This window comes from Rhea americana, unplaced genomic scaffold (assembly GCF_003343005.1).
Source record: "Rhea americana isolate MKP2758 unplaced genomic scaffold, rheAme1 scaffold_382, whole genome shotgun sequence".
Classification (NCBI taxonomy): domain Eukaryota; kingdom Metazoa; phylum Chordata; class Aves; order Rheiformes; family Rheidae; genus Rhea; species Rhea americana.
Window position 1 is genome coordinate 165,887 of NW_028186515.1, and position 12,474 is coordinate 178,360.

General features: G+C 58.7%; 2 protein-coding genes across 2 annotated transcripts; both read right to left on the minus strand.

Moving 5' to 3' along the window:
• Positions 1 to 96: 96 nt before the first annotated feature.
• Positions 97 to 2,849, minus strand: FDPS (farnesyl diphosphate synthase). The gene is made up of 9 exons (XM_085313305.1): positions 2,522 to 2,849; positions 2,313 to 2,453; positions 2,156 to 2,236; positions 1,955 to 2,077; positions 1,614 to 1,702; positions 1,268 to 1,340; positions 1,029 to 1,106; positions 818 to 952; positions 97 to 547 (listed from the first exon to the last, which is right to left on the minus strand). The coding sequence occupies exons 1-9, from the start codon at positions 2,648 to 2,650 to the stop codon at positions 347 to 349; spliced, it is 1,050 nt and encodes a 349-aa protein (XP_085169431.1). The 5' UTR covers positions 2,651 to 2,849; the 3' UTR covers positions 97 to 346.
• A 2,428-nt stretch (positions 2,850 to 5,277) lies between these two features.
• Positions 5,278 to 10,449, minus strand: HCN3 (hyperpolarization activated cyclic nucleotide gated potassium channel 3). Its single transcript, XM_085313309.1, has 7 exons — positions 9,965 to 10,449; positions 9,589 to 9,750; positions 9,114 to 9,332; positions 8,669 to 8,815; positions 8,339 to 8,579; positions 7,922 to 8,086; positions 5,278 to 7,549 (listed from the first exon to the last, which is right to left on the minus strand). The coding sequence occupies exons 1-7, from the start codon at positions 10,373 to 10,375 to the stop codon at positions 6,417 to 6,419; spliced, it is 2,478 nt and encodes an 825-aa protein (XP_085169435.1). The 5' UTR covers positions 10,376 to 10,449; the 3' UTR covers positions 5,278 to 6,416.
• Between the last annotated feature and the right edge of the window lie 2,025 nt (positions 10,450 to 12,474).

The following is a 12,474-nucleotide window of genomic DNA, read 5'->3' on the forward strand; positions in this document are numbered from 1 at the left end:
CCCACCCTCCGCAAGGCCGCAGCCATCCCCTTCCACTCCCGGGGGGATGCAGGCACTGTCCACCTCCAGGTCTTCCCCACACGCATCAGGCAGCACTTCCAATAAGTTATCTTTATTGATACACATCCTGGCAGCCTCAGCACCAACATCTGTGCTACACATGCTATAGGCCTGACCCCACATCCCAAGGCAGGAGACTGAATGCTTCATGATTCACCACCACCCCTAGAGCCCACGCATGGAGGGCAGAGACAGGGATAGTAGTGCAAATTCACTAAAAGGCCTTCTCCATGAAGGAAATGAAAGTTCATTTTTTTCTTAGAATAACAGAGCCCACTAGCTCCCATCACTTCTGGCGCTTGTAAATCTTCTGAGCTAGGCCAAGAAAGATCTCCTTGGGGAGCCGGTTTGCATGCTTCTTGATCAGTTCCTGTAGATGCTGATAGCTCTTCTCCTCATATGCCTGAAAAACAGCCCTCATGCCTAAAGTCTCATAGAGTTCCTTCACCTTAGCCACCTTCTCTGGCTCCTTACAACCGTAATTCTCCTGTCAACAGATCAAAACAAAAAGCAAAGTTGAAGTCCAGCTTATGACTACTGCAGTTGCTGCTAGTTCAGCTAAGTGTGGCAGAAATCCTCTTCTCCCTGCTGCTTTATGCTACCCAAATCAATCAATCCTTTTCCCACCCCAGGCACTCTCATAGTTCATCTATTGGGGGGAGTGCAAGGCTTTTCAAGTGTACGGTAGGACACAGTACTATGTCCTGTCTATACCCCAATGAAGGGAGTCCATTTTTGGTAAGGCTGGTGCTGTTACCTCCAGGATCTGCCTCTGCTCTGGTGTGACCCGACGCAAACACTCCACCACCAGCCAGCTGCACTTGTTGTCCTGGATATCTGTGCCAATCTTCCCTGTCAACTCTGGATCCCCAAAGCAGTCCAAGTAATCATCCTACACATAGATGGCACAACTTTAGCACAAGATACTTGTTGCAGCACTGAGTGAGGGACAGGGAGGTACTTCCTACCTGGACCTGGAAGAATTCACCCATCTCCAGCAAGATTGCTTTGGCATTGGCATGTTCTTCCTCATTGTCAATACCAGTCTAAAACAGGGAAGAAGAGATTAAGCTTTCCTGTATGTTTTACATGCCCCTCTCTCTCCAGTTTCTCAAACCACATGTCCACCTAGACAGTCTCATACTGATAATTTAAGGCTGTCTCTCTCTCTCTCTCCTCCAAGGCTGTCTGTGTTCATAAAACTCACCATGTACATGGCAGCAGCTACTGGAAGGTAGAAGGAGTAGAATGCAGTCTTGTACTTAACAATTGCCTTATACCTGTGGTAGAGGGATCACACTTTGTCAAAAAGTCCAGGCCCCCCCCTCCCACTGATATTATGCAGATAAGGGCCATCAAAAAGTGAGACACTTCCCCCMTCCAAATCAGCTTCCAGTTGTGACAGGAAGAACAAGACTTGTTTCCCTAGAGTCAGGGAGACAACAGCAGAATTCCAGCAAACAACCTCTATATAACCTCTTCTGGAAGGGGATGCAGCCAAAACCACATTAACCAAAACTGGGCTTACACCCCCATCCCTTCAGTACCCTTACCTCTGTTCACTGAAACGATTCAAATCCACCTGGGAGACAGGAGCAGTGATAAGGTCCAAGGCCTGCCCAAGCTCAGTCTGGTAGCCAGTCTGGGGAGGAAAGACTTATGGATCTATCCTCACATTTCTGTCCCTAGGAAAAACCCAAGAGCGTACTGGAAATCCTAAACCTCAGCTTCATCTCAGGCTCCTCACCAAGTCTGAAGGAAGGGAGCATTTTTGGCAGGATGCCCAAGAACTTAAGGGCAGACTAGAAATTCAAACACGCCCAAACAACCAGGAGTAGACTAGATCCAGCCAAAGACAAGTCTGTGGGAGGGTAGATATAGGGGCCTGTCCCACCTGCAAGAAAAGCTCCAGCAAGTGCAGGTAGTACGGACGTTCCCTACAGTATTTCTTCAGCAGCCTGTAGACAGATGACTCCAGCAGGAAAGCATCATTGACAGCATCCAAACCAATTCCCTCCTGCAACACAAGGGCAGTAATACATATCACAGCAAGTCCAGCACTGCAGTACCCCCTACATCATCCTGGCCCCCTCACCTTCTTATACCAGCAGAGCTGCCCCCGGCGGGTGAGAGACGAGTCCATGATATCATCAGCCACCAGAAAAAAGGCCTGGAGCTGCAGGAGGCTTGGTCAGGAGGGCACCAGGGCTGCTGCCCCTCTCCCTGCAGCCCTGCCAGCCCCTGGCTCTTACCAGCTCCACACACCAGCCCACAGCCATGGCACACTGGAGGCTCTCTGCATCATGGCACTCAGGGCCTGCCAGCTCACGGAAGGCCGCCAGAACTGCCAGCCCACGGTTGTTCTTCCCACCTGGTGCATTGTACTCCAGCACCTGTAAGGAGAGGCACTGCTAGGCCCTGGCCTGGCCTGGCCCTGGCCCCAGCCCAGCCCCCCACTCACCTCCTTGAGGCGTGCTATGGCATCACCCACCTCCGGGTGCCCTAGCTCTGCTGTCAAGTCCTGCACGATCTGCGGGAAGAAGCCTACGAAGGCTGCCCGGTCACCCACTGCCACCCCGTCCCCACTCATTGTTGCACCTGCGAGGGAGAGAGCTGCTAGACCCCGGCCCCAGTTCCCCAGGCCGCCAGCCGCTCTCAGGCCCCAGTTCCCCGGGCCGCCAGCCAGCCAGCCGCCCGCTCGGCCTCGCCGCTCCCCTCCGCCGGCCAAGGCCTCTGCAACCCTTTCGCCCTCGGCCCGCAGCCACCCGCCAACCCCTCACCCGCGTCGCCGTCCAGGCCCGCCCCCTTCGGCAGACCTTTTAAAGCCGCTCCGCAGAGGCGTCGGGCGCGGGGCACGCCGGGGCGCGTAGTTCGCAGCCGCGAGCATAGAGCGCAGGGCGCCGCTGCTGGACTACGAGCCCCGGCGTGCTCCGCGCAGGAGGGGGCGGACCCAAGCGCTGGCCGCCGCGGGCGCCCGCGCTCATAGGCCCGCTCCATCGTATGAGGATGGGCCCAAGGGGTCTGGGCCAGTAAGAGGTCGAGGGGGTGGGACGCGGCCTTCCGATAGGTGGAGAGAGCGAAATGGAGCSAATGCCCGGCGGGAACGCGCGTGGGTCAGGTGCCGCCCGGGGAAGGGTGCGCGTGCAGGGTCTAGGGGAGCAGTGCAAGTGCGGGGTGCGGGTGTGGGGTGCAGGATGCAGGTGTGGGGTATGGGATGCAGTGCAGGGTTCAGGTGTGGGATAGGGATGCAGGTGTGGGATGCAGGATGCAGTGCAGAGTGCAGATGTGGGGTACAAGATGCAGCGCACGGTGCAGGTGTGGGATGCAGATGTAGAGTGTAGGAGTGCAGTGGAAGTATGTGGTACAGATATGGACTTCGGGATGAAAGTGCAGGGTACAGGGCAGAGTGCATGTGTGGGGTACAGTGCAGATGTAGGGTGAAGATGCAGGTGCAGGGTCCCTCTCCACTGGGCTGAGGGTTGGAGAGCAGTCCCGAGAGGCCGGAGGTGCCATCAGTGTTCCCTGCTGTAGCTGAAGGTGCAGAGCAGAGCTGCAGACATGTCCTGACCGGTTGTCACGGGCTGTCGGCAGCCTGCAGCAAGCAGAGCTGGGGAGAGTTTGACCCTGCCCTGCCGTGAGGAGGGTGAAGCACAGGGGCAGGGGGAGCCTCCTTTGCCCCGAGCCTGCCTAGGGCTGTGGGGCAGCTCATGGGTGGGCTGTGAGCACGGTTTTGGTGGTCATTACAGCAGTGATAAACTTGATGTGCTTGAACTGCTTCGGTCCTGAGCTTCACACCCCTGCCTTTGCTGCCCTGCACTGGACACAGCTGGGCCTGGGAGCTGAGTGCTACTACAATCCCAAACCTGTTACTCTCATCTATGCTGCCCTGTCCCACTGATTGGCAATCTCCAGCTGATCCACTGTAATCCCTTAATCGCCACTAATCCCAGTTTAATCAATCTCTGCCTTGCTGCCTCCTAATCCTCCACCAGCCAAGGCTGCAGAATGGGGCTGTCCCTTGGGATGCTCCAGGCCAGGTGGCTTTCCTGCACTGAGGATGGGCAAACCCGCCAGCTCAATGGCCAGCTTTGGCACGGCCTTCCCACTGCCCCTGCACGACTTTTCCACCACTGCTCTGGCTGCTCCAGCACAGCATTACTGCTGCGCCAGGCACAGCCCTACTGCTGCTCTGCCAGAGTGTTCCTGCTGCTCCCAGCACGGCCTTCTTGGTGCTGCTCCAGCTGCTCCAAGCACAGCATTCCCACTACTCCAGGTATGGTCCTACTGCTGCTCCAGGCATGGCATTCTCGCTGCTTCTGGCATGGTGTTCCCACTGTTCAGCCCAAGCGACTCAGCCTGCAGAGCAGGGTCGAACTGTGTCTCTGGCTGGGTACAAGACATGCGTCCTGGAATTACATTTCCAAGAAAATGCTCTTCTCCCCTCCGCTGCCTCAGAGCACCTGGCACAGAAGGATGCTGGGGCAGGGGGGGTGCCTGCTCTAATCAGGCTGGCTGTAGTGTAATCTGAAATAATCAAATTAGAGAGAAACCACTAATGAGCTCTGATCACATCATGTGTCATGGAGCCTAATTCCCGACAGTCTTGGGGTGGCCTTGAGCATCCCACAGCGCAGGCTCCCACACCTGGAGAGCCAGCTGAGCAACGTGCCGAGCCCTGGAGCAGGAGTGAAGCAGAGCCACAGAGGCCATGCCAAGCCGCAGAGCCGGAGCAGAGCCCTGGAGCAGGAGCAGAGGCCGAGCCGAGCTGCGGAGCGGGAGCGCAGAGTCCAGGCCCTGCAGTGGGGTTGGAGCTCTGCAAACTCCCGGTGGCAGCAGCTTGAGCGCCCCTGCCCATCCAGCGCGGCATGACCTTCATTTAATCTATTTAATGCCTAAAGTCTGTTCTGCAATCAGGCCATATCAAAGTCTCCCTCCCCCCAGGTTAATAAACCAAAAGGAAATGGAAGGGGAAAATGACTGAAGATTAAACATTAATCTTCCTAGGGCCAAAGGCTGGCGGAAGGGCAGGAAGGGACCTGTTGCCACTGTGCGCTGCTGGCAAGGCTGGGGAGGGAGATGCAGCCCCAGGCGCTCATGGGCCGCAGGAAGGCAGGAATTGGCTGATACTTTTAATGGGACAGGATGGCCAGGCAGCAAGGCCACATCCCCACTCCATCCCAGCAGCAGGGCGCAGAAGCAGCTGCCTCCAGACCGGCTCGGAATCGCTCTTTATTATTTAAATCCATTATGTACAACAACCAAAAAATAAAAAAACACTTTTAAATTCTCTGCAATATGAAAACTACAAGCTCTGTACATCAACTGCCATGAGTGCAAGAGTGAAGGATCACGGTCTTTGGTGACTAGCCTCGGAGCCACGTGCGGAGCCGGGACCCCAGGCCAGCAGCGCTCAGCAGCGCGGTCCCACGCTCACCGTGGAGGCATCCGTGCGCTCTGGCTGTGACCCCTTTTGGAGGAGCCGCCAGGACACAGACCATGGGAATGGGGCAGGAGGGACGGCAGGGGCCATAAGGGGACAGGGATATCCAAGTCCACAAGAAAAAGGCAGTGCTGACCGTTCCCTCCGGCGGCCACGCTGGTGGGGCTCCCACCAGACCGATGTGCCCTGAGGGCTGGGCCAGGCTCCCGGCCCTGTGGCGCAGGCTGGCCCCCGACGTCCCAAAACGCCGATGGGGAGAACTGAACAACTCATGTCAAGAAGGACGACACAAAGGGGCACCTCGGCGCCGAGCCCTGGTACCCGGCGCCAGGAGTGGAGAAGCTTGCACAGTGCGGCGGGTCGGGAGACACTACTCTAACCAGACTCAGAGACACGTTTGGGCCCAAAGCAACACCGTTAAGCAGAGCTCAGCTGCTTGGCAGAGCCACGACTCACACACATGGCGAACTACTGGCTCTGGGGGTTGGGGGTCTCCTTGCAGCGCCCCAGCTCTCTGCAGTGCTGGTGCCAATGATCCAAGCAGGTGAGCAGAAAGGCCCCTCAAGGAGCCAGGGCAGCTGACCAGGGACGCAGCCCTGTCCCGCATGCTGGGAGCACCAGGGGCTGGCAGTGGGTTTCTGTGGGGCTGTGTGCTGGGTGCCACTGCTTGGCACTCACCATGCCAGGGTGCTCCAGCCTTGGCTGCAGGACCTCTAGGAGGTGGCGGGGATGCGGGGAGCAGCGGCAGGTCCTTGGCTCAGGGCCCTCTGGCCCCATCCTGGTGGTGCCCCCGGCGCTGCTGCCCTGCACCTGGCTGCTCACCTCCTSTCCCTTCAGATGCAGCTGGGGCCAGGGCCTTCCCAGGATGCACCGGCCTCTCCTGGCTCCTACCCACCTGCCTGTGCGCAGAGGCTGCTCACATGTTGGACGGGAGCTTGGGCTTCCCCGTCTCCAGCTCTGGGCTGAAGGCCACAGAGCCCTTGCAAGAGGGAGCTGCTGGCTGCYGGGCAGCGACCACTGGTGATGATGGGGTGGCTGCTCCTGCCGCAGAGCGGCTTGCTTGAACTGAGGATCCGGAAGGCATCTGCTGYGGGCGTGCTGGCTGGCTGGCAGCTCCTGGGCATGGCTTGGCGAGGAGTCCCGCTACCGAGGGAGAGGAGCGGCGGGCCAGGTTCCCCACTGATTTCCTGCCCTGATGCAAGGAGCTCCCATCCACTTGCTGGGAAACCTTATGGGGCAAGGAGGGCTGGGAGGCCGAGAGGAGCCGGACGTCCTGGGTGAGCCGTCCCACTGGCAGGCCCTGGATGCTCCTGTGCTTCACCAGCTGTTGTGGCTGCATTAGAAGAGAGATGTGGGAGCCGGTGGCTCGGGACAGGCTGTAGTGGAGTGTTCGCCCTGTGGGTGGTGCCGGCTCCGAGACAGGCGATGGAGCCCCTGCCGCCTGCTGCAGCAGTGAGGTGGAAACTGAAGCACCGCGGGACTTGGAGAGCTGGGGCTGCGAGCCTGCTGGGGGCTGCTTGGCTGGCAGTGGTGGCTCCCCCTTTGGCGCTGCACGTGGCAAGGGCTGCACTCTCTGGGCCCCGCTTTCCAGGGGCACCTGGGACTGTAGCATTGGGGAGGAAGGGGAACCAGCTGCAGGTGTCTGCAGGTGGGACTGCGGTCCTGAGGTGGAGCTGATGGAGGAGGGCCGGGAGCCCCCCAGGCTGGGCTGGGACCGGCGCACCTGCTTGGGCAACAGCGTGGCCTCGGGTGAGAGTGGGCTGGAGATGGAGGAGGGTGGCAGGAAGATGTGGGCTTGCAGGCTGTGTTGGTGAGTCAAGGCAATGGCCACATTGGTGGTGGCAGCRGCTGTCTGCAGAGGTGCGTGCACCAGTGGCTCCCAGATCACTGGCTTGCCGCTCAGCTCTCGGCCCATCGTCATCTGCTGCAGGTCCTGGATGTTGTGGGCCATGTCCTGGTCATGCTTCACAATCTGCTGGATCATCTCATTGTTCATGGGACCGGCGCTGTGCTCAGCTCGCTTGCGGAGCAGGATGGAGTTCTTCTTCCCTGGGGGAGAGGCGGCAGCATCGCTGACCCAGGGAGCACCAGCTCTTGGGGGGGGGTGCTGTGTCGGGCAGGGTGATGGTGGAGAAGGGACAGCAAAACCCCAGAGGTTTGCTAAAGGGAAGTAAGGTCCTTGGGGGGGGGGGGGGGAATCAGGGCACAGTGGTGGTGAGAGAAGCTGGGGCAGAAGAGGGGCATCCTGACTCCTTGCCCTGCCCAAACAGCAGGGGCTGCCCTGGCTGCTGCCATGTGGCTGCATGGCTCCAGCCTGGGGGTGCTGGCCCCGGTCCTGCTCATCCCCAGTAGGTGAAGGAGGGTGAAGACGGGCAGTGACAGTGCAAATTCGGGGGGTGGCAGCCTGGGGCTGCTACTCACCTATGCGGTCCAGCCGGTCCATGGCCACGGTCTCAAAGGCCCTGCGCATCATAGGGTATTCCTCCAGCACCTCGTTGAAATTGTCCACCGACAGGGAGTAGAGGCGGCAGTAGGTGTCAGCCCGTACACTGGCTGTCCGCCGGCCCCGCGTCAGCAGGCAGATTTCTGCAGGGAGATGGATTTGGGCATCAAGGCTGTGGAGCTGTTCACCCCTTCCCAACAACCCACCCAGGAAGGGCAGCCTCCTTGGCTGCCAGGCACAGGGCAGAGTATGGCTCCAGAGGAGGTCCAGGAGGCCTGCACCAGGCATAGCCCTCTGCTCCTGCTCTGGGCCGTAGAGATACTCCTGGGCTTGCAACTGCTCCTGCCCCGGAATCTCTTTCCTCCCTGCTCTCCAGGCCCCCAGCCCAGCCTCACCCCCAAAGTAGGAGCCATCGGACAGCTTTGTCTCCTTGTTGCCCTTGGTGAGGATGCTGACCACCCCATGCTGGATGAAGTACATCTTTTTTCCCACAGTGCCCTCGCGGATGATGAAGTCCCCAGGCTGGAAGACCTCAAAGCGCAGCTTGGTCAGCATGGCTGTCACAAAGTTCGGGTCTGCATTGGCGAACAGGGGCATGTTGGCTACCAGGTTGCGGCAGTTGAAGTTGATGATCTCCTGCGGGGGCGAAGGGCAGGTGAGCAGAGACATCGCCTAGCCCAGCCTCAGCAAGCACTGGCCCCTGACCCAAGGGTACCTGCCCATACCTCCTTGAGTGGCTCACTGAGCTCCCCAAGGATGTTCTCCTCATCGAACATCTTGCCCTGGTAGCGGTGCTCGTAGTACTCATGGATTCGCTGGCGTGTGTCCCCAGGCAGCTTGTGGAAGGACATGTACTGCTCCACTTGCTTGTACTGTGGGATGGGACAGAGCCATGCGGGGCAGGTTGGAACAAGCTGGCACTGCTGGGCTCCAGGGTGGGGAGGAGTGGGTGCCACTGGCACCAAGGGTCCCAGGGCAGTGGCTGGGGCCTTGCCACCTCTCCCAGGACATGCCCCAAGAGCACAAATGGGGTGTCTCTACCCCAGCAGGAGTCTGGCTTCCCCAGTTCCACGACAGAGATGGGTCAGGAGCCTGTAGGGCAGCACAGCCTGCTTGGAGCTGGGCCCAGTGCCTTCCAGCACTTGGGTGTTCTCCACATCACCCACTGACCTTCTCCTGATACTGGCGCCGTGATGAGTCGAGCGACTGGATGAGGGCGGTGGCATGGCCGATGAACATGGCATAGCAGGTGGCCCCCACGATCATGCTCAGCATCGTGAGCCAGACATCGGTCATTCCCTCAGGCGCCTGCTGGCCGTAGCCAATGCACAGCATGTGGCTCATGGCCTTGAACAGGGCGTGCGAGTACTGCTTTCCCCAGGAGTCATTCTGGAAAGGAGGGAACAGTGGTGCTGGTGGAGGCCAGTGGAAAGAGCTGCTGGACTGGACCTCCCTGGCTACCTCTCCCAAGTTGAGGTTTCCCAGAGCTTCCGAGGGGCCAAAATGTATCTGCCGCACATGACACCCAAGGGCAATCATTGCCTCTGCCCAAGCCCCTTGGTCCTAACCACAGGTAGACAGGGCCAAAAGTCCCTTCTGGTGCCCCTGTTGGGGAAAACGGCTCCAGGCACCCCCCAGGACTTACCACCATGTGGTTAATAGAGACCCAGCAATCCTCAGGGAAGTCTTGCAGCATGGGCACCAGGAACTGGAGGCAGCCGTCCCAGTGGCACAGCAGCAGCATCATACCGATGAGGTTGAAGATCCTCACCACGGCACTGGCCAGGTCATACGTCATATGGAAAATCTGAGGAAGAGGCAAGAGCAGAACTACAGAGAGCACCTCGCATAGCAGCTGTGAGAGGAGAGGGTCTGAAAAGGTCTCTTTGCCCAGTACAGCCCCCCGAGATCCCTCTTCCAGCCAGCTGTATCACACAGCTGGGGATCCCTGGCTCCCTCTTGACCCTGAGCAGGGGCTTTAAACCCCTAAAGAGTCCCCAGACCTCTCCTGAGCACCTCACCTCCTCCCACTGGTGGATGTAGCGGATTAGACGTGAGAGGCGCAGCAGGCGCAGCAGGCTGAGGATCTTGGTGAAGCGGACAATGCGTAAGGCCCTGGCCGTCTTGTAGACATCTGAGTCCATCTGAGTCTCCAGGTCGACAATGAGGAAGATGTAGTCAACCGGGATGGAGGAGATGAAGTCGACCAGGAACCAGCTCTTCAGGTACTTCATTTTGATGGTGTGTGGGTCAAGGATGATTTCTGTGTTGTCCTCCACCACAATGCCAGTCCGGAAGTTCAGTACCAGGTCAGCCAAGAAGAATGTGTCCGAAAGCACATTGAAAACAATCCAGGGAGGGGTGTTCTCATCCTTGAAGAAGGTGATGCCCACAGGCAGGATGATCAAATTCCCCACCATGAGGAGCAGCATGATGAGGTCCCAATAAAACCTGCCAGGGAGGGACAGGGCAGGGAGCAGGGGACAGAGCAGCACCAGGAGAAGCAAGAAGAAAAAGGAAACAGCCAGTTAGAAAGCGAACCCCAGACTGAAGTTAGAGTCCAGCACACTGCCAGGAGACATGTGCTCTGGACATGTGCACACAGATGTGACCAGGACCCTCATGCTCAGCTGGGAGACAAGGTGCATGTGCGTTCAAAGAGAAGCTACTCTGCAGTGGCTCCTGAGGCACATCTGGAGCAGGGGACAGGAGTCTGTGGGGGCACCATCACCCTGTGGGCATGGGAACAGGGGGCTGTTTCTCCAAGAGTTCACAGGGATAGCACTAGGAGCTTGACTATCACGCCTCCCTCTTCCTCTGGCACAACGATGCCTGCATGCATCTGCCCTCTCCACCAGAAACTTGACATCTGCCCTGTGGGAAATTCAGGGAGAGCCTGGGCTTTACTCTCCAGTGCTCCCTGCTAGCAGCTGCCTCCCTGGGCTGGCTTAGTAGGATTTAGAATAAACTTTGCTGGTTATGCAAGCTGAGAGCCCCAGGATGGCAGAGGGGATTGGGGCTGGTGGGTGCTGCAGGGGTGATGGGTGCTGCACTGTAGGTGAGTCCAGTGGTGCCTGGCGCTGTCAGGATCATGTCTTTGTGTCAGTGAGGGGCGAGAGATGGAGAGTGAGCTGGTGCGGGGCAGAGGACATAGGCTGCCTGCTGCCTGGTCCTGGCAGTTCTGCATGCTCTAGGCCTGCAGGACCACATCTGTTCCCTTGCCCTATGAGTGGCCATGCTGAGAGGCTTTGAAAGCAAAGCTAAGAGACACCAGGCAGCAGCTGGTTAAAGTCTGACTATGCCCTGACATTCAGCGTGCCTATCCACAGGCAGTCGTGGCTGGGGTGGTTTCCTTTCTCACACTGACATGTGGCCCTTGCTTGCAAGGCCACCAAGACTAAGTAGGCTCCCAGTTGCATGACTCTCAGTGAGTGCCTGGAAAAGAGGGTCCAGCACATGCCCTGCTTGGTCCCAGCCATGCACAGCCTGTCCGTGGCTCTGGGTTATAGTTGCATTTCCAAGGGTGACCCAGGACCAACCATTAATGACCCATGGACCTAAACAGGTCTTTGCATGTGAAGAGAAATKCGAATATTTCAGGTACTGCATCCTCTGCATGCACAGAAGTGGCGTTGCTGGGGTTGGGGCAAAAGGAGGATCTGGGGCTGCTCATGGTGCAGGCAGGGGCCAGTGTCAGCTTGCAGCCATGTTAGACTTAGGCCCTTATGTGGTGACAGGGCCAGAAAGGCAAAGGAGGATAAGTCAGCACCATGTGAGGCTTGTCTGTGTCCCAACCTCCTGGCTGGGAAGGAGAGGGCACTGGAGCTCCCCAGGKAGCAAGGCTGAGGAGACAAGGGAGCTCCTTGGAGAATGACAACATTCACCACAATCAACTCCTCCATGGCTGGCGCCTGATCACACTTGATGMGATGGGCAAGAAGACACCAGCCAGGCAGAAGGCATCCAGAAGAGCCAAGGCCTCCTGCATCCCTGTGTCTGCGCTGGCAAAGACAGGGAAACATCTGAGAGACCCTGTCAGCTGCCTGTACCCACTGTGAGCTCCTGGTTCAGGTTCAGGCTTAAGCTCTTTAGGGCAGGCCCAATCCTTTGCTCAGTGTTATGCGGAATGCCCGGGGCCCCTGATCTCTGTGGCCTTTATGTGTATCCCAGTAATGCAGCGATAAACGCCAGTGTAATCCAGACAGCTGTCTGCCTGCCAGCTCGCTCTGTGTCACCTTCAGCGCACCACGTCGGCCACCAAGCATGCTGGCCCGAGCTCCTCGGGAGGGACCTACCTGTAGGAGCTGTAGGTCCCTCTCGGAGCTCGGGTCGGCACACTCCGGGCCGGCGCCAGCAACCCGTGTGGAGGGCGGTGTGCTGGGGATGAAGGCCGGGRCCGCTTTGCCCCCCGCCGAGAACCCCCCCACCAGCCCCCACGACAGCGCGGTCCTCTCGCATCGCCCAGTGCCGGCGGCGCGATGCCCCGGGGAGGCGCCGGGGCCGCGCGCGCTGCCCCGACGGCGCCGGCAGC

Coding starts and splice junctions, on each gene's coding strand:
- FDPS (XM_085313305.1), bottom strand. CDS start 2,650: ATGAGTGGGGACGGGGTGGCAGTGGGTGACCGGGCAGCCTTCGTAGGC. Junction 2,454..2,521: donor CCATAGCACGCCTCAAGGAG/GTGAGTGGGGGG, acceptor CTCTCCTTACAG/GTGCTGGAGTACAATGCACC. Junction 548..817: donor AGCAGAGGCAGATCCTGGAG/GTAACAGCACCA, acceptor ATCTGTTGACAG/GAGAATTACGGTTGTAAGGA.